Here is a 27,626-nt window from a genome sequence, read left to right as displayed (position 1 = left end):
TCTAAGTGACCCCAAACTTTTGAACGGTAGTGTACATATGGAGTCTACTTTTAGAACGAGTCCAATCCAGCAACACACACACAATCCAGAAATAGATTACAGATTTTATTTATTTAAAAAAGATTTTCAATAAGATCACAGAAAACAAAAACAGTATTTTAGAAGGTTAAAGGGCACGTGATGCCATCGCTACAGAAAGAACCAATCATCTCTGATATTTACAGAAGGGCAGCCAAACCAGCCAGTAGAAGAAGAAGAGGGGTGGGTCAAAGTGATAAGCCAACCAATCAACTTGTAGTGACGGTGTTGTGTGTAACTACAGCCTCATCTTAAGACTAGAGGGGCACTCTTTGCTGGTCTCCTCCACCTTCATATGCACTGATCTGAAAAGAGAGGACAGGTGAAATGAATATGGTAGAAGGCTACTGGATATTAGCTGTTACCTGTCCAGTTATTCCTCATCAGTGCAGGATGAAGGAGAGGAAGTCACTTTAGACTATTGAGAGTCTACACAACATCTACAGTCGCACTGGACACACCCTTATATGGCGCTTAACAGGCTGGGTATCCATGGCAACAGCCTGAGCAGTAGGGACTCATCAGATATAAGCATTTAGGCAACCGTTTGGCAACAAACAAGATACGTTTTCAGAAAGATAACTGTACAAACAAATATTGGACATAAAAACTAAAAACTCACTTGATTTAAAACTTTGTACTAAAGCTACTGAAATTCAAAATATATTTATTTATTATGTTTTTAAAAAGCCGCGATTCCACCGTGGGTGTGTTTGTCTGGAGCTCTGAGGGGGAGGGGCTTGGGATTTGGCTATGACGTCACAGCCTCTTGTATGGCCAATGAGAACTCTTCTAGTTCTGGCCACATTGGTTGCTGTTTGGTGCATTTGCCAATAAAACAAAATACAGGATATTCTCAACACTATCGAAGGGGAAGAGAGAGTAAAGATAGACGAGACAGGAGTGAGAGTAAAGCTAACAAATAAAAGAGTAAAGATTTATCACATTTAATATCAAGTTCCATCTGGGGGGGGGTGGGAGGACTGTACATGACATCGGAAGTGGAACGAAACAACCATACAACTGTGTGGAAGGGGGGACTGTATAGCCGGGAGCACAGGGCCATGAGTACCACAGAGCTAGCGGTGAGATTAGCCAGAACGCTAACAACGCTAACAATAACAGGAAGTTAAAACAAGTCAGTGGGAACCAACAGGAAGGGACGAAAGTTTACAATATTTTTAAAGAAATGTGGAACAATATTTTGTCCGATATTCTGTCCGGTTTGTAGCCAACACACCCACACGTCCACTGAACGATAAAAGATCTTCTCTATGTACGATAGATACTCTGTACGATATTCTGTCCGATATTCTCAGGGTTGAGCGGGATCCTTCGGCCGACCAGTGAGTGGATCCCTGGAGCTTCAGGGTAGATCCCAACAGATCCACATCCTTCACTGGGATCCACTCCACACACACACACAAAGCTGTCAACTGGCTGGTCAGAGTTCATCTGGGTGTTTGAGTGTGTGTGATATAAGTTCTGACAGTCTGATGTTTGATTGACAGCTCATCCTGTCGAAGGCCCCTCCCCCTTTCAGGAAGGTCTCGGAACACTGGATCAGAACATGGGCATGGTGAAACCCTGGGATAACGGAGACAAGGGATGTTGTTAATGACAGATTGGATCACGTTTTAGATGTCTTAGGGTGATACACTAGTTAACCACTGCAAGGCTGAATGTGTGTGTTCTCCTTACCGACTCGTCCTCGATCATGGCTGCTGAGTCGAAGAAGTCTGGTCTGAGCTCCGCCCTCTCACGCCTGTTCCTGGAGGGAGGCTGGAACGACAGAACACGAGAATGAACATATGAAGCGATAGACTGGACGAATTACACAACAGAATCGACGATCGAAACGACAGAATCAAACACGATAGACAGGAAGTGATGTCACAGCGACAGGAAGTGACGTCACTGACCAGGTCGATGACCATGGTGTCTTCGAACTCCTCGTTCATGTCCTCCAGTTGACCTCGCGATGACATCATGACGTCCTCAAAGATTGGCTCCGCGTCATCCTCCATCAGACCACGACTATAGAGAGAGATAGAGAGAGAGGTGGGGGGGGGGGGGGTCAGTAAACACACACACATACACACACACACACACACACACACACACACACACACACACACTAGACACACATTAACACGTACACAGTTTGTCTGACAGTCTGGTTGCGGGCCTTCATGTAGTTCATGGCTGTTCTATCCTTTCTACTGTCCTCCATCTTCTGTTGGCCTAGCCAAGACATCTGCATCTGGGGACTGCAGAGGAGAGGGTTACACACACTTACACACACACAGACACACAGTGCACGTGCGTACACACAAACACACACTTACTTGTGTACATAGTCGTTCTCTGAGCCAGGTTCAGAGTCGGGGTCAGGTAGGTGTGTGTCCGCCGCCTGCCGTGGGTTTTCTCTGAGGACGGTGGAGGTGAGCTGAGGAGTGGCTAGCGCACCCGGTGTCTGGAGGCTGTCATTACCACGCAGCCACGAGGCCTCCACACTACTCTCCTCTAGTGGACCCACAGAGACAGATGGTGAAAAACACAGACACATTTTAGCAACATCTGTAGGTGCTTGTATTTATACACTGAGTGTAGAAAACATTAGGAACACCTGCTCTTTCCTTGACAGACTGACCCGGTAAATCCAGGTGAAAGCTATGATCCCTTATTGATGTCACTTGTTAAATCCACTTCAATCCGTGTAGATGAAGGGAAGGAGACAGGTTAAAGAAGGATTTGAGACAATTGAGACTTGGATTGTGTATGTGTGCTATTCAGAGGGTGAATGGGCAAGACAAAATATGTAAGTGCCTTTGAACGGGGTATGGTAGTAGGTGCCAGGCACACCGGTTTGTGTCAAGAACTGGAACGCTGCTGGGTTTTTCACACTCAACAGTTTCCTGTGTGTATCAAGAATGGTCCACCAACCAAAGGACATCCAGCCAACTTGACAACTGTGGGAAGCATTGGAGTCAACACGGGCCAGCATCCCTGTGGAACACTTTCGACACCTTGTAGAGTCCATGCCCTGACAAACTGAGGCTGTTCTGAGGGTAAAAGTGTGGGGGGGGTGCAACTCAATATTAGGAAGGTGTTCTTAATGTTTTGTACACTTGAGTGTATGTCTCTGTGTGTGTATCTCTGTGTGTGTGTGTGAGATAGACCCACCCTCGATGCGTTTACTCTTGTGTACTGGCGTCCGTCCCTTCTTGCTGCGGATGGAGCTGGTCTTGCTGCTGGCGCCTGACGTTACCGACAGCCGGTCCCCATCCTCACCTCCTGTTAGCAGACTGTTCCGGTAGGAGATTAACGGCAGCCACACGTCCTCACGACGCTCCGACATCGACTCTGACATAAACTTCTCCAGATACGAGTGACTGGGGGGAGGAGAGAGAGGGGTTACACACAGTCTACTTATTGTGCCATAATAATTTGACACACACACAGGGTAGGTACTTACACAGTCTTCTTGTCCTGTCGCAGCAGTTTGGAGGAGAACTCTGAGAGGACCTCTAGGAAGGCCAGGTTAGGAGGAGGGAACTCTGCACCATGAGGATTCTGGTACTTAAAGGCAAACTCTATACCATCCCTGTGGAGGGCGGAGGGGGGAGAGAGAGACGAGGGGGGAGAGAGGTGAGAGGAAGAGCGAGACGAGGGGGGGAGAGAGGTGAGAGGAAGAGCGAGACGAGGGGGGGAGAGAGGTGAGAGGAAGAGCGAGACGAGGGGGGGAGAGAGGTGAGAGGAAGAGAGAGACGAGGGAGGAGAGAGGAAGAGAGACGAGGGGGGAGAGGTGAGAGGAAAAGAGACGAGGGGGAGAGAGGAAGAGAGACGAGGGGGGAGAAGTGAGAGGAAGAGAGACGAGGGGGGAGAGAGGTGAGAGGAAGAGTGAGATGAGGGGGGAGGGGTGAGAGAGGAAGAGGGAGAAGAGGGCGCAGGGGGGAGAGAGCAAGAGAGAGAAGAGGGCGGAGAGAGGAAGAGAGAGAAGAGGGCGGAGGGGGGAGAGAGGAAGAGAGAGAAGAGGGCGGAGGGGGGAGAGCGGAAGAGAGAGAAGAGGGCGGAGGGGGGAGAGAGGAAGAGAGAGAAGAGGGTGGAGGGGGGAGAGAGGAAGAGAGAGAAGAGGGCGGAGGGGGGAGAGAGGAAGAGAGAGGAAGAGAGAGAAGAGGGCGGAGGGGGGAGAGAGGAAGAGAGAGACACCATAAGCTCGGAGGAGCAATTGTAACAGGGCACTCAGATGATGAAACTGGGTCAATTCTTGGAGGTTAAATAATAAAACCAGAGAAAACAATGAGTTGATCATCTTTCTAACAGCCTGTGTGTTGGGTGTTTCTAACAGACCGTGTGTGTGTTGGGTGTTTCTAACAGCCTGTGTGTGTGTTGGGTGTTTCTAACAGACCGTGTGTGTGTTGGGTGTTTCTAACAGACCGTGTGTGTGTTGGGTGTTTCTAACAGCCTGTGTGTGTTGGGTGTTTCTAACAGCCTGTGTGTGTGTTGGGTGTTTCTAACAGCATGTGTGTGTGTTGGGTGTTTCTAACAGCATGTGTGTGTGTTGGGTGTTACTTGTGCAGTGTAGCGACAGCCTCTCTGGTTTTGATCTGGTCCAGGCCGAAGGTGAGGGCGAAGCGTCGGGCCAACTCCTTAATGCCGCTGACGTGAGACGACGTTCTGTCCAGAGTAGGACCCTGGTCCTGAAGAAGTTCGTTGAACAGCTACAACACAGACAGTGAATAGTGAGTGTGTGGTGCGGGAGTGTGTGTCAGTGTGTGTGTGGTGCGGGTAGGTGTGTGTGGTGCGGGTGTGTGTGTACCTGTTGCAGACTGAGGATGAGGGTCTTGGCACAGAGGATCTTATCACTCTGTCTGGTCTTACTGAGAGTCTCCTTGATGATGTCACCATAGTCATTATAATACTGGAGACAGCAGAGAGAGACAGAGACAGAGACAGAGAGAGACAGAGACAGAGACAGAGACAGAGAGAGAGAGAGAGAGAGAGAGAGAGAGAGACAGAGACAGAGACAGAGAGAGAGAGAGAGAGAGAGAGAGAAACCAGTCAAATATTTGGTTGAGGATACAGGAGGCAAGCATGACGACGTGTGACTATCAGACATGAAATGAAAGCATACAGGGATCAGGGACGGAAACAACAATTGTCATTTTCATTTGTCATGACTCTCTCCTTGGTGAGGATCAAAGGTGCCAGATCAGCTTGGCAAATGGCTGACAGATAGCCAGACCCCCCCCCCTCTCCCACAGGAGTGGAGAGGGGGGGGGGGTGTGTTGGGCCGGTTTTATGACTTAACAGCCGGTCATAAATAGTTTGCAGAAACTCTCCCTCTGGTTCTCTAGTATAGTAAGACTGAAATCTCTTTGTTATAGAGAGACTTTTGCCACCAAAACCTTTTTCTCCAAAATATTTGACATTGGAACATTGTTGTTGAGATCCAAATGTTTGGAATGGTTGGTGGGGATCTAAAGAATAATCATGTCATATTGTTTATTGTTTTGTGATGTCATTAACGATGATATTACTAAATAACTGTATCTCTGAAAGTGTACACATTTCAGTTATCAGGTTTGCATCTAAATGTTGTATAAAATATATGATTAAGTATGAGAATACGTCTGTGAAGATAGCAATGTGATTTTAGCCTTCTAAATGAGAATTGTTTTTCATATAAACTTTTGCCAGTCAGTAACCACGCCCAAGTGGAAATCAGAGATCGTGTCATCACGATGGAATGCCCCTTTTACCCAGAGTGCATAAAAAGCCTTTAGACCAGGAAGCGCGGAGTGGCGACTGCACGTTTAAAATGGTTAGAACTTTGAATGAGAAAGACCAGCCGACGTGAAGCGCGAGCTCGCGTTACAAATGGTTGAATCTCTACAGACCAGGAAGCGTGGAGCGGTGGCTTCATGGCTTAAAATGGTTGACACTCTACAGACCAGGAAGCTACACGGCTTAAAATGGTTGACACTCTACAGACCAGGAAGCTACACGGCTTAAAATGGTTGACACTCTACAGACCAGAAAACGTGAGACGGTAGTCCATACGTTTGAAATGGTGAAACTCAACATCTACAACCACACACTAGACCTTATCATATCAGTCTGCAGCTGTACATGTAAAGTACTAGAACTTTCACTAAAGACACGAGTTGGGAAGGACAATCCCATCTTCCGACAACCGTTGGTACATCTGAAGTATCTATCTAACAAACACTCCACTTGAAGACAAGCAGAGTCTCACCGAAGTGGGACAGGACACTCAAACCCTTTTTGAGAAAGTGGTTCAACAGAGAGACGACGATCAAGGACAGCTACGCGTAAATATATCCATTTTACATTTACATTTTAGTCATTTAGCAGACGCTCTTATCCAGAGCGACTTACAGTTAATTAATAAAAAATAAAAAAATCATACCCCCTGTGGGAATCAAACCCACAACCCTGCCGTTGCAAACGCCATGCTCTGTCAACTGAGCTACATCCCTGCCGGCTGGCCAAGGATTATGCGACGTTCAGAATGAGACTGATGAGGTAATGATTTAATAGATTACCTTTTATCGATATATACCATATACCATATATATATATCTTCTAAGAGTTTAATTTGGGAGATGGTAAAACAACTTCTTCCGTGGTGCCCCAAATTCCTAATGAGTCAATTGTTACATGACAGTTAAACAGTTAGTTGATTCGATAAATAACAGTCATCGCATTAATGCAAGTCACGTCACGACACATTTCACTTTCAAATAGACTGGTGACACACAGTTTAGTACCTTCATGTAATGTTTGAAGATGTCTGCGGCAGCGGGCATGTCCACGATGTCATAGATGATGAGTTTGCTGAAGGCTGCTAGAAGGTTTCTCCTCTTGTGGAGAGCTTCTATCTTATTGGCTTCATCCTCCTCATCACCTTCTGGAGACAGAATATACACACTTAGTGGTCTGTGTGTGTAGTATATGCGTGTGTGCACACATTTGTGTGTGTGTAATAATAATAATATTTAGGTGGGTGCTTACAATTGTCCTATTTCACACATGTACAAGTGTGTGGTGTGAATTGGAAATGTGTTTTATGCATATCCCACTCCCCGAGACACCCTCAGAGTGGGGCCACGGCCAGGGTCAGCCATTATTGACGGCGACCCTGTGTGTGTGTGTGTGTGTGTGTGTGTGTGTGTGTGTGTGTGTGTCTGTGTAGCTCTAACCCATGCTCTGGTTCTCATCATCCTGGTCTATGAAGACGTGGTCCAGGATGAAGGTGAGCAGCTCATTCTGTAAGGTGCTGTCTGGGTTGAACACTAGGGCCTCCAGTCCCTCTCTGCCCCCAGAGACCAACTGGTGACTGAAGATCATCAGCAGGTCACACAACAACATGAAGGCCTGTTGTACAGGGAGAGAACACACTATCATTAACACCTTTCTCCATCATCATCATCATCATTATTATTAACATCACCATCATCACTACCATCATCAGTTTAAACTGTAGTGAGACTAGTCGAAGAGGTGTAAACTGGAGTTTAAACTGGTTTGAGACTGGTTTACTAAACTTGAAAAAGACTGGTTGAACAGGTTTGAGACTGGTGTAGCAGGGAGGACACACACTGCCCTCATCATCAGTTTAAACTGGAGTAAGATTAGTCAGGTGTAACTGGAGTGAGACTGGTTTATTGAACTCGATTAAGGCTGGTCCAACAGGTGTAAACTGGTTTGTACCTGTTCTTTGACAGGTGTGTTGACGTTGGACAGACACTGCTGACAGACAGCCAGGAAGGACTTCACCACTCTCCTCAGAGCCACCAGGTCATCTTTACTAGGAGCTCCCTCTGTGATTTTGACCAGCTGCCACAGTATGGAGTAGTGTGAACACTGTAGTGCCTGGACAGCAATCTGCTCAGGCATGGCCCCCTGCTCGATACCAGCCTTCAGCAGCCTGTAGCAGCTTCCAAACAGGTCCCACCGCGTCAGGTCATGGGCACTGGGAACACACACACAGAGCATGACAGTCAGAGTCCAGGGAGGACCTGTATCTTCAAGACTTACTGAGAGGGATGGAGAGAGGGAGTCTGAAATGAGACAGTGGGAGAAAGAGAGGAAGGATGGTCTTACTTGTGGAAGGCTGTGAGTCTCTTGAGGGTCGACAGAACGTTGTAGATGTCGTCATCATCAGCCTCCTCTGCCTCTTGCAGCAGGTCTTCTACAGAGTGTGTGAATCGGTCCGTCATCTCGTCTATGAGTTGTGAGCGGGCGATGTCCACTCTGTTCATGATGGTGTACTCTTCAGAACACAGGATGCTGTAGGTCTTACTGCAGGCCTCCAGGACGTCTGTCTCGATGTGTTTCTCTACCACCAGGCGGATCTGCTTCAGTAAGGCATCTAGATGCTGGGAGAAGGAGGGAGGTCAGTAACTACAGTACATAAAGTCACCCATAAAGAAAACTTCACACACGGAAACGTCAACTAGGCCTCTCACACACACAAAACCAAGCATGAACACACACACACACCGTTCTGTCTCACACACACTCCTACCTTCTCCATACGCCCGGCGCTGTACACGTCCAGATCAAAGAACATAGGGATCTGTAGCAGGTTAGCCACCTTCTCAGAGTCGGCCTGGTACTTGGACAGGAGCATGGGCAGGGCCATGATGAAGTGTTCTGTCAGTTTGTTCTTGTCGTCTATCTGAGTCTTCCTCTCCTTCGCCGTGAGAACACGTTTCCCAGTGCCCCTGCCGACGGGTGGGTGAGCCTCCGCTGCCTGCCGGATGGTACACACCATCAACTCTATCAGGGAGCTCTCCTGTCTGTCTGACAGCACTGTGATGAGAGCGAGGAAAGGGAGAGAGGTCACTGTCTGATCGTCAATCAACTCTTTAAAAACAGATATTGTGATAAACAGATATCGTGATATAAACAAATATCGTGATATAAACAAATATCCTGATATAAACAGATATCGTGATATAAACAAATACCGTGATATAAACAAATATCCTGATATAAACAGATACCGTGATCTAAAAAAATACCGTGATATAAACAAATATCGTGATATAAACAGATATCGTGATAAAAACAATTAACCACTGAGTTATGGTAAAACTCTAGAGATGTATGTGTCTTACCCTCCTCTCCTTGTACAGGCTCCTCCAGCAGTAATTCAGTCATACACTCCCAGTCCTTCAGCAGCTCCTGAGAACTCTCCCACAGAGAGTCCACCAGATAGGCTGCATGTTCATGGAGCTCACTCTCTAAGAAGAAGAGTACCAGCATGCGGAGGAGGTTTCCGTTGGCGCTGCTCCTCCCTCTCCTCTTAGCCAACTCCTCCTCCGCCTGGGGGTCATGTCTGCTGAACAACCTGCACACAAAGTGGAATGTTGCTGGAAAAGGTCAATATCAGCCAATAATATTGCTGAATGGATTTATCGGTTGGGTTCCAACACTCAGACAGACTCACTTCCTGTGCAGAAACTCTCCTGCTGCCACGGCGACAGGTCTGTGGGCGGAGTAAACCAGGTGGTAGACATTCTCGCAGTCCTCATTGGACAACGCATCCTCACTGCCCCTAGAACAACCAATCACAAACAGTTACATTAAACACCGCAGCCAATCACAAACCATTACAATAAACACACAGGGTCCCATTATAGGAGTATGTGTGTAAAGGCAAACGTGTGTGTCTGTGTGTTGATACGTACTGCAGGATGAGTGTGATCAGTCTAATAGCCTCCACAGCCACGTCATACTCCTTATCCAGAGTCATGGACACGATGCGGTCCTTGAAGCGGTTGGTGAACAGCTCCAGTTTAGGAAACAGCTCTCTGTTGGTGTAGAGGTTCTGGAGAGCCTTCAGGCACTTCAGACGTACCTCACCTTGCTACAGAGAGAGAGAGAGAGAAAGAGTGTAAGTGTATACATGCATGCCCCTGTGTGTGTGTGTGTGTGTGTGTGTGTGTGTGTGTGTGCGTCTACCCGGTCATGTAGGGTCCATCCTACATATTTCAGGTAGCTGTCGTTGAGGAAGGCGTCAGAGTACATCTTCATCCAAACTCCAATCTCCTCAATACAGATAGCTCTGATCTCAGCTATAGCATCCCTGAAACACACACCAATACCTTTAACATCATCACCATCATCACTACTTTCATTACTGTGTGTGTGTGTGTGTGTGTGTACCTGTAGCGGTGGACGAAGATTCCTTTAAAGATGGAGTTCATCATGTTCTCAATCTCATCCTGGTTCTCTTGGAGCTGTTGGGGGAAACAACATAGTTAGGTCAGTGTGTGTGTGTGTGTGTGTCCAACCACCAGCAGACCAATCACGTACCTCCTTCCTCTTCTGCAACAGCAGCTCTAGCTTCTCATTGGCTCGTTTTCCGGCCATCTTGTTCCTCTCAGCCTCATATTGTCTCTGGGTGTTGTCCTGGTGGATACTGAGGTTCAACGCTACATTAACCAACGCTGTCATCAACTTCATTGCTGGAGGGAGAGGGAGAGTGAGAGATGAAAAGAGAGAGAGACAGGGCCACAATAAAACTGATCTTCAAGAACCAAAAATATATATTCCAGAGACTTTTAGATAGATCTTGTAATCTACACAGAGCAATGACACTGGTCTCCAGTTCTTTCAGAGAGAGCGAGAGCGAGAGAGAGAGACATGAGACAGAAAGATAGAGAGAGGAGACAGAAAGAGAGAGAGAGAGGAGACAGAAAGAGAGAGAGAGAGAGAGAGAGAGGAGACAGAAAGAGAGAGAGAGAGAGAGAGAGAGAGAGAAAGATAGGGAGGGGACAAAAAGAGAGAGGGAAAGGGAGTCTCTTACCTGCCAGTGTGCTGGTGTGTCTGAAGGCTCTGACCTGCGAGTCAGATAGTCCCGTGAGGAGGGATATGACCGTGTCCATGAGGTACTCATCATAGATGATGCTGTACTGGCACTGACGTATCAATACGCAGATGAACTCACAGAAGTTGTAGCGGAACTTCTTCCACAGCGGCCCGGGCATGGTGAGAGGGTAGTCCCCACTGTCCTGTAGACCACAGACAGACATGATCAATATGTTTATCTATTACCGGGGTGAGGGCATAGAGAGAGTAGTCAGTCAATTCAGATGTATTTATAAAGCCCTTTTTATATCAGCAGTCACACTGTCCTTAGGGTCAATACATCAATACGTCAATACATACATCAGTCTATATCCCCCCACCTATCCCTCCCTCCCTCCCTCCCACCATCCACTCATCCGACCAATGACAGCGTCGATGTATTACCTCGTCAAACTCCTCCGTCATCTTCCTGATGATCTCAGCGTTCTGCATGTTCCGGAACATCTCGATGCGCACTGTGCCTGAAGAGGGTTACACATAGCCACAATACAACCTTTTAACAACCACAATACAACCATTCAACCTCGAAATTAGGCCTATAGAATCAGAATATTGGCTCGTGTGTAGATAGCAGTATGTTAACTAACAGTAGACTATGAGTAACACCTTTGCAGCCAGAACACTGGATGAAGAAGTTGATGAGGTCCAGTAAAGCGATGTCTCGGTCCTGCTTGTATGACTCTATCCAGTCATCTACCACAGACTGCATGGCACTCTTCCCCATTCTGACCACCTCAAACAGAGTGACGGGGTCTCCTCCCTCTCCGTTGGTCTGAGGGACCCCATTGGCCTTCCTCCCTTTAGCACCGCCTGTAGCCTTCTCCGCTGGGGACTTCCGAGGCTTCTTATTGGCTGCCTAAAAGGGGGCGGAGCAAAGGGTTCGGATATACAGGAAGAAACTATGTACAGAGATGGAATCGGACACATTCACTCCCTCGTACACACGCACCCATAGAAAGGTGTTCTTACCGGTGGTCTCCCAGGCCTCCCTCTCTTCTTCTTGCCTTTAGTGTCTGTCGGGTCCTCCAGCTCACTCACACTCATACTCAGACTCACTGTGTCTGCCGCTCCGCTCTCGTTGGACGAGTCCCTGCAACACACACACACACACACAATATACTTATACCGAGAGGGATACACATACATAATTCTACCCACACTCAGCGGTCACAACATACATTACACACACACCTACGTTCGACTAATTACCGCATCAGGGGTGTGTTGTGATGTGTTGTGAACTCTTAATGAGGCTTTGGTTGACGAAGCAACAGGTAAAGACTCACTGTAGGACAGGCAGCTCAGAGGTGATCATCCTGACTGCTGCAGGGGAGGGATATGTGTCCTCAGGAAAGGATGTGTGTATGTGGTCTGCTGGAGGGAGGGGTGTGGCTCGGGTGCGGGTCAGCCGTGCGCACGTGTGTGTGTGTGTGTGTGTGGGGGGGGGTTCACTCAACACTGGGGACACAGCTCTCACAACACACCAGCCCCTAGAGAGAGAGAGAGAGGGAGAGGAGAGACACACAGTTTAGTCATTTGTCACAAATGCCTGGTGATTTAGTTGGGAATATTCTCAACATTTATGCAACTTAAAAACGAGAAAGAAAAAAGGAGAGAAAGGAGAAAGAGTGAGTAGTAGAGGAGAGATAGAAGGGAGGGAGGAGGAGAGAAAGAAAGCAGGTAGAGGAGAGGAGAAAGAGTTGAAAGGGAGACACCAACTGGCCACTTTAGGAAGTGCAACAGTAAAGTCTAGAGGGGGCGTGTCAAGAGTGTGCAAACCCGAAAGAGGTCTAATCATTTCAACAACATTCTAACCAATTCAATTACATTTAATCATTTCAACCACAACATTACAAATTATAATCATTTCAAACAACATGAGTTCAACTTTTAAAGTGAAGAAAAAGTATCTTGAAAAAAATCTTCACAACGAATCCCATAACAAACCCAGAATGTTTTGCTGTCAAATCTGATCCTTTATGAAAAGGGACAATCATTTTTTCCTGGTCAGACCCCAGAGTTTTTCATGGTTGCAAGGTCAGGAAAACTCTAGGGCTCCTTCTATAGGCTATAAGTAAGATTCAAAGTTTGTCCTAGTCAGGTTGCTTGTCTGACCCTATTTATACAAAATAACAGTCATTACTAAATATAAGGCCTAGTGTAGTAAATATATATTATGAGTGGATGCAGTACCCTTCTTCAGCCACCAGTGGCAGTATGATCCACAAAGTCCTCTCACCTCCACCAACATAAACACACTTTATACGGCTTTAACAAGGTTTTAATTATTTGAAAAATCCTCTAACCTCTCAATAAGTTAAACGTGAGTTTATGTAGTGTTTTGTCTCTTAGTTGAGTGTGTCTAGGGAGTATTATGGAGGGTGAGTGTGTGTGTGAGTGTGTGTGTGTGGCTGAGACTGGCCTTAAACAACAGTAGGGGGCAGGCTAGGAGAGACTGTATTTAAATGTTCTCACACACAGAGAAACTGGTGAGAGCTTGAGCACACCAGCCGAGAGAGTCTGTTACCAACACATGCACATTGCACACACTTACCCCTCTGTCTGTCTGTCTGTCACACACAGCAGGGCACACAGAGAAGTACTGAGAGGGAAGAGATGATGGATTCTCAGCTTTATCTCAGCTATAGCTAGGTCTATCTACTCTTGTTTATAGTCTAACAATGTATTTGATGTTTGAGATAATTTACAAAATATAGCTAGTTTGTACCGCTATATAATAATATACATATGATCATTTATTGATTTATTTTATCGATTAAAGTAAATTGTTGATTGGACTTGTAGGTAGAAGATGTCCGTTTATTTTTTACCCAATAACATTGGTACACATTTTGAGGTTTTAACTAATAAAAGGTTGTGGGTTGTGAAGATCTGTGAAAACCATCAGCTACTGTCATTATGTAGTACAACCCCCTACCACCACCACACTTCTAGCAACATCTCTCCAAGGATCACTACGCTCCCACTGTTGGCTGAAATGTGCTCTCCTTCTCATCTGTCCCTCTCCTTCCTTCCTTCCATCCCTCCCCAATTCTATATTCTCTCTCTCTGGAGAAAGAAGGCTAAAGCAACAGTGAAAATCTGTGTGACTGGGTTCAGACAGTATTTGAAAGCTGTGCTGTGTATCACCTTGGCAGAAGGCCAGAGATGGGTGTCTGCCAGAGTTGTTATTGACCATCAACTGAATACTACTACTACTCCTTAATTAACATAGATCTCTCTCTCTCTCCGTCTCACACAACGAAGCCTGGAGGGAGTGTCTGTTCCCTGTTAAAAAGAGAGCAGCCAACACACACGTACACCTGTGGTCTCTGTTTTCCAGTTACTGGGCTCTGACTGCTTTGGGAGCTGCCTGGGTGAGAGGTCGGTGTGTGTGTGTCCCTTCGTCACTGAGCAGAGCAGCTCCACAAGGAGAGACAGAGAGAGTGGAATTGTGTGATTGTACTGCTCAGAGCACTCTGAAGCCCTCACCCTGACATTCCAGGTGGTGCTGTGGCAACAGGAATGTGTGTGTCATACTACACAGAATAACCAGAGCTTCCTCTGCTATAATAGGCTAATCCTGCTTAGAATCAATGTGAGAGATCACACACACAAACCTGGAGGCAGGCCGCAAGGGCTTGTATAACAGGTTACAGAGACAGTTATCCAGTGCTCATATTTTATCATCTGTGGTCTGACCGAACACACATATAACTATGTGTGTGTGTGTGTGTGTGTGTAAGCCACTTAACATGCATGACATGTACTCCGGGAGGCAGGCAGGCATTACCATGGCAACCCTTGTGGGTCATAAGCCCCCCCCCCCCCCAACTGATTTGATTGGCTGAGCAGTGAGCTGAGCACAGAGAGAAGGGACCGGGTGGGGAGGGGGAGAGAGAGTGATGGAAGGGGGAGATTGGGGAAAGAGGAGGGGGAGAGGGACAGGGGGTAAGATGGCACAAAAGAGATGAAGAGATCCATTGTGATCTCTGGGGATCCGTTAGAAGTCCCTTCACTGCAGTTGTTCAGAATCTCCACTGCTTTCAACTATGATGACCTGTCAGATAATAACACATTATCCTTATGACAATCACCTACATTATACAATCATATTTCACCTGAATAAAGTCGGCCATGAGAATGCTGTCATAATGGGAACAAGGAAAGAGAGACCTGCCGCTAGGCTGCCTCTGTCCAACAAAGCTGTGGGAACTAACAGCAGCACTGAAGATGAGGAAAACACATCTCTTGGGAGGAGGAGGACAGTAGTCTACTGTCAAATATCCTTTCATTTGGCAGAGCATGAAGCTTCACTCACAGACAGCTCCATGTGATAGTGAGAGAAAAGGTGTTGCCTACATCAATAATGCATTTGAACAGGTACTCTTCTTCTTAGAGATCAAAACACACACATCCTCAGAGGAACAATGCAGAAATCTCAGTTTCTCCCTTGCTGCTGCGAGCAGACCCACGATTAAAGCTTCTGCACTCTAAAGAGCATCACTCATAAGAAAATAATCCTGTCCGAAACACCCCAGGTGTTTCCAACGGCAACTAGACGGAGGTGAGAAAGAGAGAAATAGCATATTAAAAGACAGCTCTCTACAGCACTGCTGCCTGCAATTACTGGCCCATTCAATCTGGACAAAGACATCTAGGCCTACTAGTAAAAAAGGACATGATTATATATTTTTCTGAAACATAATATCATGTCATTTGGATGAGGAATTTTTGCCGTGTAATTGTCCTCTGATCTAAAACAGTTGTAGACTGCAGAGAAATGAGGGCAGAGAGAGACCAGAGGACTCAGTCGTGGTACTAACACCACGCTACACTAGCTACGACTAGGACTCGGATGACACTGACCGCTCCAGCTATTTACTTATGTCTCATTTCAATACTGCCCATTCAGTTGAACACTGACCACTGTGGGGTTCTTATCCCTGAGGTTCTATATGAGAGCCAACAAGCCTGGCATGGGAGAGAGAAAGACAGAGAGACCATAGCATCCTTCAGTGGTATAATAACAAGAGTTTTCACCTAAGGGGAATGACAAATAGAAAGGAGGATCAAATTATACCGATCAACAGAGAGCCTGAGAAGAGTGAGAATAAATTAAGAACTGATAGGAAAAGGAGGCGGCCAGTAGCAGCCCCATGCAGGTAAATGAGAGATATAGAACTATCCTAACCCAGTCATACAAGGAAGGCCAGGAGAAGCAGACACACACCTTCTAAGGCAGGGGTCCCCAGTTACATTCAGCCATGGGCCGAGTTTTCCTTGAGCGGATGGTCGGGGGGCCAGAACATAGTTATAAATAATTTGACCGCAAAAATCCCAAACAGATACAGTGCCTTCAGAAAGTAGTCATACCCCTTGACTTATTCCACATTTTGTTGTGTTACAGCCTGAATTAAAAATTGATTAAAAGTTGTTTTTTCACCCATCTAAGGCACTGCATCGCAGTGCTAGCTGTGCCACTAGAGATCCTGGTTCGTATCCAGGCTCTGTCGTAGCCAGCCGCGACCGGGAGACCCATGGGGCGGCGCACAATTGGCCCAGCGTCGTCCAGGATAGGGGAGGGAATGGCCGGCAGGGATGTAGCTCAGTTGGTAGAGCATGGCGTTTGCAACGCCAGGGTTGTGGGTTCGATTCCCACGGGGGGCCAGTATATAAAAATAATGTATGCACTCACTAACTGTAAGTCGCTCTGGATAAGAGCGTCTGCTAAATGACTAAAATGTAATGTAAATGTAATACCCCATAGTGAAACATGTTTCTATAATTTTTTGCAAAGTAATTGAAAACTAAATACAGAAATATCGCATTTACATAAGTATTCACACCCCTGAGTCAATACTTTGTAGAAGCACCTTTGGCAGCCATTACAGCTGTGCATCTTTCTGGGTAAGTCTCTAAGAGCTTTCCACACCTGTATTGAGCAACATTTGCCCATTATTCTTTTCAAAATTCTTCAAGCTCTGTCAAACAATTTTGAGGTCTTGACATAGATTGTCAAGTAGATTTAAGTCAAAACTGTAACTCGGCCACTCAGGAACATTCACTGTCTTCTTGGTAAGCAACTCCAGTGTAGATTTGGCCTTGTGTGTTAGGTTATTGTCCTGCTGAAAGGTGAATTCATCTCCCAGTGTCTGGTGGAAAGCAGACTGAACCAGGTTTTCATGTACGATTTTGCCTGTGCTTGGCTCCATTCCATTTATTTTTTATCCTGAATAACTCCCCAGTCCTTAACGATGACAAGCATACCCATAACATGATGCAGCCTCCACTATGCTTGACAATATGGAGAGTGGTACTCAGTAATGTGTTGTATTTGCCCCAAACACAACACTTTGTATTCAGGACAAAAAGTGAATTGCTTTGCCACATTTTTTGCAGTATTATTTTAGTGCCTTGTTGCAAACAGGAAGCATGTTTTGGAATAATTTTATTCTGTACAGGCTTCCTTCTTTTCACACTGTCAATTAGGTTAGTATTGTGGAATAACTACAAGGTTGTTGATCCATGCTCAGATTTCTCCTATCACAGCCATTAAACTCTGTAACGGTTATAAAGTCACCATTGGCCTCATGGTGAAATCCCTGAGTGGTTTCCTTCCTCTCCGGCAACTGAGTTAGGAAGACCGCCTGTATCTTTGTTGTGACTCTGTGTATTGATACACCATCCAAAGTGGAATTAATAACTTCACCATGCTCAAAGGGTTAAGCAAATTTGCACTCCTGAACTTATTTAGGCTTGCCATAACAAAGGGGTTGAATCCTTATTGACTCAAGACATTTCAGCTTTTCATTTTTAATTAATTAGTAAACATTTCTAAAAATATAATTCCACTTTGACATTATGGGGTATTGTGTGTAGGCCAATGACAAAATATAAATTTAATTGATTTTAAATTCAGGCTGTACCAACTAGATGTGGAAAAAGTCAAGGGGTGTGATTACTTTCTGAAGGCACTGTGTATATATATATAAACTCAGCAAAAAAAGAAACGTCCCTTTTTCAGGACCCTGTCTTTCAAAGATAATTCGTAAAAATCAAAATAACTTCACAGATCTTAATTGTAAAGGGTTTAAACACTGTTTCCCATGCTTGTTCAATGAACCATAAACAATTAACGTACATGCACCTGTGGAACGGTCGTTAAGACACTAACAGCTTACAGACGGTAGACAATTAAGGTCACTGTTATGAAAACTTAGGACACTAAAGAGGCCTTTCTACTGACTCTGAAAAACACCAAATGATAGATGCCCAGGGTCCCTGCTCATCTGCATGAACGTGCCTTAGGCATGCTGCAAGGAGGCATGAGGACTGCAGATGTGGCCAAGTCAATAAATTGCAATGTCCGTACTGTGAGACGCCTAAGACAGTGCTACAGGGAGACAGGACGGACAGCTGATCGTCCTCACAGTGGCAGACCACGTGTAACAACACCTGCACAGGATCGGTACATCCGAACATCACACCTGCGGGACAGGTACAGGATGGCAACAACAACTGCCCGAGTTACACCAGGAACGCACAATCCCTCCATCAGTGATCAGACTGTCAGCAACAGGCTGAGAGAGGCTGGACTGAGGGCATGTAGGCCTGTTGTAAGGCAGGTCCTCACCAGACATCACCGGCAACAACGTTGCCTATGGGCACAAACCCACCGTCGCTGGACCAGACAGGACTGGCAAAAAGTGCTTTTCACTGACGAGTCGCGGTTTTGTCTCACCAGGGGTGATGGTCGGAATAGCGTTTATTGTCGAAGGAATGAGCGTTACACTGAGGCCTGTACTCTGGAGCGGGATCAATTTGCAGGTGGAGGGTCCGTCATGGTCTGGGGCGGTGTGTCATAGCATCATCGGACTGAGCTTGTCGTCATTGCAGGCAATCTCAACGCTGTGTGTTACAGGGAAGACATTCTCCTCCCTCATGTGGTACCCTTCCTGCAGGCTCATCCTGACATGACCCTCCAGCATGACAATGCCACCAGCCATACTGCTCGTTCTGTGCGTGATTTCCTGCAAGACAGGAATGTCAGTGTTCTGCCATGGCCAGCGAAGAGCCCGGATCTCAATCCCATTGAGCATGTCTGGGACCTGTTGGATCGGAAGGCTAGGGCAATTCCCCCCAGAAATGTCCGGGAACTTGCAGGTGCCTTGGTGGGAGAGTGGGGTAACATCTCACAGCAAGAACTGGCAAATCTGGTGCAGTCCATGAGGAGGAGATGCCACACCAGATACTGACTGTTACTTTTGATTTTGACCCCCCCTTTGTTCAGGGACACATTATTCCATTTCTGTTGGTCACATGTCTGTGGAACTTGTTCAGTTTGTGTCTCAGTTGTTGAATCTTGTTATGTTCATACAAATATTTACACATGTTAAGTTTGCTGAAAAAAACGCAGTTGATAGTGAGAGGGCGTTTTTATTTTGCTGAGTTTATATATACACACACATACAGTTGAAGTAGGAAGTTTACATACACTTAGGTTGGAGTCATTAAAACTTGTTTTTCAACCACTCCACAAATTTCTTCTTAACAAACTATAGTTTTGGCAAGTCGGTTAGGACATCTACTTTGTGCATGACACAAGTCATTTTTCCAAAAATTGTTTACAGACTACAGATGATTTCCCTTATAATCACAATTCCAGTGGGTCAGAAGTTTACATACACTAAGTTGACTGTGCCTTTAAACTTCTTGGAAAATTCCAGAAAATGATGTCATGGCTTTAGAAGCTACTGATTTACATTTACATTTTAGCAATTTAGCAGACGCTCTTATCCAGAGCGACTTACAGTTAGTGAGTGCATACATTTTCATACTGGCCCCCCGTGGGAATCGAACCCACAACCCTGGCGTTGCAAACGCCATGCTCTACCAACTGAGCTACACGGGACTATAGGCTAATTGACATAATTTGAGTAAATTGGAGGTGTACACACTGGATGTATTTCAAGGCCTACCTTCAAACTCAGTGCCTCTATGCTTGACATCATGGGAAAATGAAAAGAAATCAGCCAAGACCTCAGAAAAAAATTTGTAGACCTCCACAAGTCTGGTTCAACCTTGGGAGCAATTTCCAAACACCTGAAGGTACCACGTTCATCTGTACAAAAAATAGTACACAAGTATAAACACCATGGGACCACGCAGCCGTCATACCGCTCAGGAAGGAGATGTGTTCTGTCTCCTAGAGATGAACGTACTTTGGTGCGAAAAGTGCAAATCAATCCCAGAACAACAGCAAAGGACCTTGTGAAGATGCTGGAGGAAACAGGTACAAAAGTATCTATATACACAGTAAAACGAGTCCTATATCGACATAACCTGAAAGGCCACTCAGCAAGGAAGAAGCCACTGTTCCAAAACCGCCATAAAAAAGCCAGACTATGGTTTGCAACTGCACATGGGGACAAAGATCGTACTTTTTGGAGAAATGTCCTCTGGTCTGATGAAACAAAAATAGAACTGTTTGGCCATAATGCCCATCATTATATTTGGAGGAAAAGGGGGGTTGCTTGCAAGCCGAAGAACACCATCCCAACCGTGAAGCACGGGGGTGGCAGCATCATGCTGTGGGGGTGCTTTGCTGCAGGAGGGACTGGTGCACTTCACAAAATAGATGGCATCATGAGGAAGGAAAATTATGTGGATATATTACAGCAACATCTCAAGACATCAGTCAGGAAGTTAAAGCTTGGACGCAAATGGGTCTTCCAAATGGACAATGACCCCAAGCATACTTTCAAAGTTGTGGCAAAATGGCTTAAGGACAACAAAATCAAGGTATTGGAGTGGCCATCACAAAGCCCTGACCTCAAGCCTATAGAAAATGTGTGGGCAGAACTGAAAAAGCTTGTGCGAGCAAGGAGGCCTACAAACCTGACTCAGTTACACCAGCTCTGTCAGGAGGAATGAGCCAGAATTCACCCAACTTATTGTGGGAAGCTTGTGGAAGGCTACCCGAAACATTTGACCCAAGTTAAACAATTTAAAGGCAATGCTACCAAATACTAATTGAGTGTATGTAAACTTCTGACCCACTGGGAATGTGATGAAAGAAATTAAAGCTGAAATAAATCATTCTCTCTACTATTATTCCGACATTTCACATTCTTAAAAATGAAGTGGTGATCCTAACTGACCTAAAACAGGGAATTTTTACTAGGATTAAATGTCAGTAATTGTGGAAAAACTGAGTTTAAATGGATTTGGGTAAGGTGTATGTAAACTTCCGACATGATGGGATTAAGTGTCTCACACACAACCTATTTCTCTTTCACTCACTCCCCATTCCTCCATCTTTTCCCTCTCCTACTCTTCTCTATCTCTTTCTCTCTGCCAATCCCACATGGAATGAGTCTTTAAACATCAGCATAGTAGATATTGTAGTGAATGTGTGTGTATGTGAAAAATCTGTCGAAGTTCCCTTGAGCAAGGCACTTAACCCTAATTTCTCCTGTAAGTCGCTCTGGATAAGAGCATCTGCGAAATGACTCAAATGTAAAATGTAATAAGGGAATAACATGTCTCCTCACTGTCTCCAGCCCATTAGCCATAACAAAGTACCTTCCTAATTTTCATTCTCTGGTCCCTTGAATCATGTCAATAAACTCATGCCCCCTTGACAAATGAGTGGTGCTCCCCTGGCCTGCTCTAAGGTATCTGTAGTGGAGGCTCAGTTAATAATGCAGTATCATGGTCTCTATAATATAGAGTGCCTCTACAGTAATACAGTGGTTTTACAGAGTTTTAGTGTAGGCTTTGGGCTGTAGCCGCTACAGTAATACAGTGGTTTTACAGAGCTCTAGTGTAGGCTCTACAGTAATACAGTGGTTTTACAGAGCTCTAGTGTAGCCGCTACAGTAATACAGTGGTTTTACAGAGCTCTAGTGTAGGCTCTACAGTAATACAGTGGTTTTACAGAGCTCTAGTGTAGCCTCTACAGTAATACAGTGGTTTTACAGAGCTCTAGTGTAGCCTCTACAGTAATACAGTGGTTTTACAGAGCTCTAGTGTAGCCTCTACAGTAATACAGTGGTTTTACAGAGCTCTAGTGTAGGCTCTACAGTAATACAGTGGTTTTACAGAGCTCTAGTGTAGCCTCTACAGTAATACAGTGGTTTTACAGAGCTCTAGTGTAGGCTCTACAGTAATACAGTGGTTTTACAGAGCTCTAGTGTAGGCTCTACAGTAATACAGTGGTTTTACAGAGCTCTAGTGTAGGCTCTACAGTAATACAGTGGTTTTACAGAGCTCTAGTGTAGGCTCTACAGTAATACAGTGGTTTTACAGAGCTCTAGTGTAGGCTCTACAGTAATACAGTGGTTTTACAGAGCTCTAGTGTAGGCTCTACAGTAATACAGTGGTTTTACAGAGCTCTAGTGTAGGCTTTGGCCTAAATAAATATGTCTTTTTTTTATCTCAAGAGAAAGAAAGAAAAAAGGGAAAGAAAGAAGATTCTCTCTGCAATGGCCGCCTGGCTCACTGCAGCTATCGCAAAATGGAGACGCAGAGAGAGCGAGGGAGGGAGGGAGAGTGAAATGGAGGAGAGAACGAGAGCACAGAGGGAGAGCAGCGGGAGCAGAGGAGGAGGCGAGAAGGGCTGGGGGGGAGCTGGGAGAGAGAGACTCATTAGTTTGTCTCTCATCTTTCTGTCTCTCTCACCTTGGCCCACATTCACGGTCTGTTGCTATTCCCCCCCCCCCCCCACACACACACACACACACTTTGATTTCTCCAGCTGAGGCTATTATATCCTAATGACATAAGAGGCACCAGAACGTTATCATTTCACTACAGAGAACCCATTACTGTGACTAGCAGAATCGGTGTGTGTGTTAAAGACTGTGGGTTCAAGAGCACTGCATATCCACCAGGGCTGAACTCTCTGCAGCCCGGTCATGAAGGCAGCCTACATACGGCTAAAGGTCCAGTCTGTAATGTTCTGCTGCACTTGTTTATAAGCTAGATGTTTGTTTGGCCAAAGGTGTTTGGATTACCTTGAGATGCTACTGGGGGAAAGTTACATTTCCAGGTTGTCAATGTGCTGGTGTGACTGTCCAAATATAGAACCTAGGGCCTGACCTCTCTTCATCTCAACTCAAGACTGCATTAGCCCATTGAGCTAAAGTCTAAACATCTTAACATTAGTCTTAAGGTCCCAAACAGGCAATGTTCATCATGCATGAGTGTAGTTTACCAGACCACTGCTGATACACTGGTAATGGGGTAATCTGGGGTTAGAAGGGTTATTTAATCTACTGTGCTACAGGGAAACCCTTAATCCTACATGAGACTATGAGGGCAGATGAAGTGGACAACACACACACACACACACACACACACTTAATCTAAGTGTGAGCAGGCTTTCTCCACCAGAAAATCTCAGGAGCATGATATAGGTTAGGCAGACAACTATGTAAAATGTGTGTATAAATGTACTTTATTGATCCCCCGAGGGTAGGGCTACATTAAGTTTGTCACCAGCAGCAGTAGTGTTGGAGAATACTGTGCTATAAAAACAATCAGCCAAGCATCGGTTGGAGAAATATTAGCAGCATCATGTTAGCTTTAGATGCAATGCGATGCTGCCGTGCTGAAACATGCTTGACTGTGTGCTTTCAATGCCTTTAGATACATACAGTTAATGTTACACTAGTACAACCAACTGGGTGTTGAACCAAGTAGCCAACAAGTACACCAGTCTACTAGGTCTCAGGGAATTGTATTAATCAACCAAGCATTTTCAGCCCCACATTTATTTTCCTCCATCTGATGCTACAGGTCAGCTAGCCAACCCGCTAAACATTAGCTAGCCAACCCGCTAAACATCAGCTAGCCATCCCGCTAAACATCAGCTAGCTGATTCCACCACAAACAGCTAGCTAAACTAGGCCTACACCACAGCCAACTACACAACAACCAGCTAGCAAAATACACCACAACCAGCTTGCTAACTACACCACAGCTTACTATGCAACACAACCAGACAGCTAACTAATAGCAGCAGATTGTTCAAATGTCAATTGAAGCTATAAAGTTTTTATTTTACCTGCGAGTGGTCCTGACAGCTTCCCTGTATACATACTATTTGCTTTAGCTAGCTTCAAGATGTTCTCATTATTCTTTTTGCGAACACGCTTGTTAACGGTCATTCCCTAAAACTGAAATCATTACTTTCTTCACACACACACACTTTCACAAACGCAGTGCTAAATCTGGATTCAGCTTGGATTCAATAACAATGTCTAAGCTGAGTCTGCTGAAGTCAAGGGAAACACTCTGGAGCTGTGGAATGGCAACGTTAAAGTATCATTTATGGTGTAATTGGCCAGACTATAAAATACTCATTCAGTTACAAATCAAAACGGGTTAATCCGCACAAACCAACTAGCTATTACAAATGAATAACTTACTATAAATACACTAGTCATTACACAGTGGCAAAGGCAGTGGTAGTCTGAGCAGGGCTTGAGCCAGAGATTTTACATCTAACCCACACTGTAGCCGTTACGCTTTAGTGCAGGGGTCGGAAACAGGCGGCCCGATGGCCAAAACCGGGCCGCGAGGGATGTGTTCAGACCCCCCCCCCCCCCCCCCCCCAAAGTCTTTAGTTTTAAAAAAAATCTAAAGGAATTCAGCTAAAAATGTGTTCCCAAGTATTACCATGAATAATAAAAAGAGACATCTGTGATCGTGTCTCAATGTAAGCAAGATATTACATTATTTTAATTTTAAAATACAACCACTTTTTGGGCTTAGTTGTGCTCAATATCCAGTGTACAAATTATTATAATTATGTTCCGGTCCCTCAACCATCCGCTCTGACAAAAACCGGCCTGTGGTTGAATCTAGTTGCCTACCCCTGCTTTAGTGTAGACTCCACCCCATATGGCAGAAGATGCATCTGCCTGACCTATATTGCTGCATTCATATAATGTCTGCTACATAACAGCAGGATGACCGGATGTCATTGTTTTCAAATGAGAGAGTGACGGCAACTTCCGCCAACGTTCCTTACAGAACAGCCACTCCAGTGTTTCCCCTGCCTTTGAAGAGGTAGGGAAGGCTTCCCACCTAGCTCTTCCCCTGGTCTAAACAAATTCAAATCAGTTGAAAATGAATTTTTTAGTTCAAGGTCTTACATGTGGCCTAGCCTAATGCCACGATTACACCAGTCACTACCTCTAATGGTCTACCAGAGACCATCCAGTTTCAATGGGTGGCGCAGACAAGGTTACATTCTGCAACTTAATGGTTGGCGACTATGAGCTTGGCGACCAAGTATATGCAGATTAGCAGCTACTATTAGTAGTAAAGGAATAAAAATATACGAAAAACAATATAATGCTGTTTAAAGCGTTAACGTTGCCTTTTAATCCACAACTAGCGCATCCGGCTAACTTTAGTGTAAACAGCAGCTTGCTATTGTTTCATGATTGGTTCACATTCATTGAAAACATTATTAGCCTACAGCTCTAGCCTATTTCCAACAGATGTTTTTGGATAATATTATTTAGGTATTAAGAAAGGGAATTTCTACTCCCATGTTCTTCTAGAACCATGAAATAAAATCTAAAATGACGCTACTTTAAATTGTAGTAATTTAGCAGACAGTCTTATCCACATGGACATAACCAGGGCTTGACATCAACCTTTTTTAGCTGAACATGTATGATACAATCTGTGCATTCAACTAGAGTACATAAAACAACGACATCATGATCAAGAGCAGAATCAGTACTGGTGAAAGTGGTGGCAATACAAGTCCAATAGGTAAGAGTGGTAGAGGAGGCAAGGTGCTGTCTGAAGAGATAAACTTTCAGACAGTTGCAGAAGATGGGCATCTCTGCTGTAATTGCTAAAATGTTAGGTTTGTAGACTTGTAGCCCAGCCCCCGACTCAACAAAGTCAATAACTAGGCTGCTCAGAGAAGTACAGTGTATAGCCCATTGCATTGAAACGTTTCCCATTTCAAGTTAATTTGCCTTATGTAATTGGTTACTCATACACTGGAAATCTTACCAAGTCACACTACTCAACCAAGAGCTGTGTCAACACCAGCCCTGCCAAGTGATGATCATATCCTGGCCTGCAGTGTGTGGTGTTTTAAATATTGCCAGTCTATGTTGTATGCTGTACGCAAAAGGAGACGAGCAACATTGGAATGTGGGACAATAAAGTTTCATTTTATCTCTAGCACCAGTGGTAGTTTACAGTCAGTTGGTTTTCCAGGCTGCATAGTCTGTGGTAGGCTGCTAGTTCAATCTGGTGGTGGAAAGTCATATGGCTCAGCTTGTTTCACCCTGTTTACAATCAATGAATGATCCCTAGGACACAAGCTGGTTGGCTGTATAGCCCTTTACCCTAAACATCAGACTCAAGACTCTATACTCTGGGTGTGTAACACAAACATCAAAGAGTTAGGCTTAAGTTAGCATATGTGATAAAGTTAGCTAGCAGGTGCAAACTCCAGATTTCCTAGTTCATTAATAAAGAAAGATGTAGATTTGAAATGGTATAAGTGAACAGATATCCTCAATAACCCATAACTGACTTCTGACATTAGAATGGATCCTTGGGAAAGTGAGGTCTGGAGTGGGGAGAATGGAAATCAACAGGGTTGGACTGTAAATAGGGTTGGATTTGGAACCCATCCCCCTTCCACACTTCCCCGCTAAATTTCGTTTAGCAGAGAAGGGGGCGGAGTGGGTTAGCTAGATGCACCTACAAAACATAATATACTAGTCAATATATTGCAATTTGTCAAGAATGCCAACGTTGAACTTCGGTACAATAAGTAACATGTCAAATCAATGGGTGGGAAAACGAGGAGGCTAATGTTACTGGTGAAAATTCTACAGAATCTCTATGAATCGCGTGATAGATTGGCAAGGATGGATGTCAAATAACACTGGTGACAGCAACCTAGCTAAAGCGATAGAACACTAACGCTACATTGCTCCCAAATATATCATCCGTAAACCCTACACATATGCAATGAATTAGGGTTAGCTAGCAACAATAGCAATATGTCTGGCTAGTTAGCTAGCTCGCGCAGGCGGCACTCTAACGTTACAATAAGAGTCTGCATACAACATTGTGTTGATGCTTTGAATCTCTGTCCGTCTATCAAGAGCAATAAAACAAGTCACACCCATTGCCTTAATAACGGGAAAACTAAGGGCGAGTGATGAAAAGTGACGCTAGCAAAACACAGCGGTCAAGTCTCTCGTGCGTTCTTCCAAGCTGACATGTTGAGACATTCCTGCTAATGGCTCTCGATAATGTAGCTAGCTAGCCGAAGAGAGAAAGCACATCCAGTTCTCTCTCCGCTAGCTTGCAGAGCAGCACCCATCCCCCACCTCTCTCCCCATCCCTCTCTCTCGCTCTCTGAATCCACCATTTTGATTCTGAGACCCGTCTCCCTTTTCCCACAAGCCGAAAACACAACCAAAATACCAACAAACTCACCTTTACCGGCCATTGACCAATCGATTACTGTCTTCCGAAATAAAAAATCGATATATCTGATAAAAGTGTGTAGATTTTAATATTGTAAATATGTCGTGAGAAGCGGGAACCGCGCCTTGGAACAGAAAGGAACAATCCTAAACTGC

At 45.1% G+C, this 27,626-nt stretch overlaps 1 protein-coding gene across 1 annotated transcript; it reads right to left on the bottom strand.

Moving 5' to 3' along the window:
• Positions 1-91: 91 nt before the first annotated feature.
• LOC311116809 (cohesin subunit SA-1) lies at positions 92-27,626 on the bottom strand. Its single transcript, XM_084191845.1, has 26 exons — positions 27,481-27,626; positions 12,273-12,476; positions 11,956-12,076; positions 11,593-11,842; positions 11,371-11,447; positions 10,925-11,129; positions 10,432-10,583; positions 10,282-10,355; positions 10,078-10,201; positions 9,804-9,982; positions 9,563-9,670; positions 9,231-9,463; positions 8,636-8,922; positions 8,212-8,486; positions 7,819-8,080; positions 7,308-7,482; positions 6,876-7,015; positions 4,901-5,002; positions 4,654-4,802; positions 3,557-3,685; positions 3,265-3,473; positions 2,427-2,604; positions 2,238-2,348; positions 2,001-2,115; positions 1,780-1,860; positions 92-1,665 (listed from the first exon to the last, which is right to left on the bottom strand). The coding sequence occupies exons 2-26, from the start codon at positions 12,299-12,301 to the stop codon at positions 1,642-1,644; spliced, it is 3,789 nt and encodes a 1,262-aa protein (XP_084047971.1). The 5' UTR covers positions 12,302-12,476; positions 27,481-27,626; the 3' UTR covers positions 92-1,641.

Source organism: Coregonus lavaretus, assembly GCF_964263955.1.
Source record: "Coregonus lavaretus genome assembly, contig: HAP1_SCAFFOLD_2331, whole genome shotgun sequence".
NCBI lineage: Eukaryota > Metazoa > Chordata > Actinopteri > Salmoniformes > Salmonidae > Coregonus > Coregonus lavaretus.
This window is presented reverse-complemented; position numbering and strand designations above follow the sequence as displayed.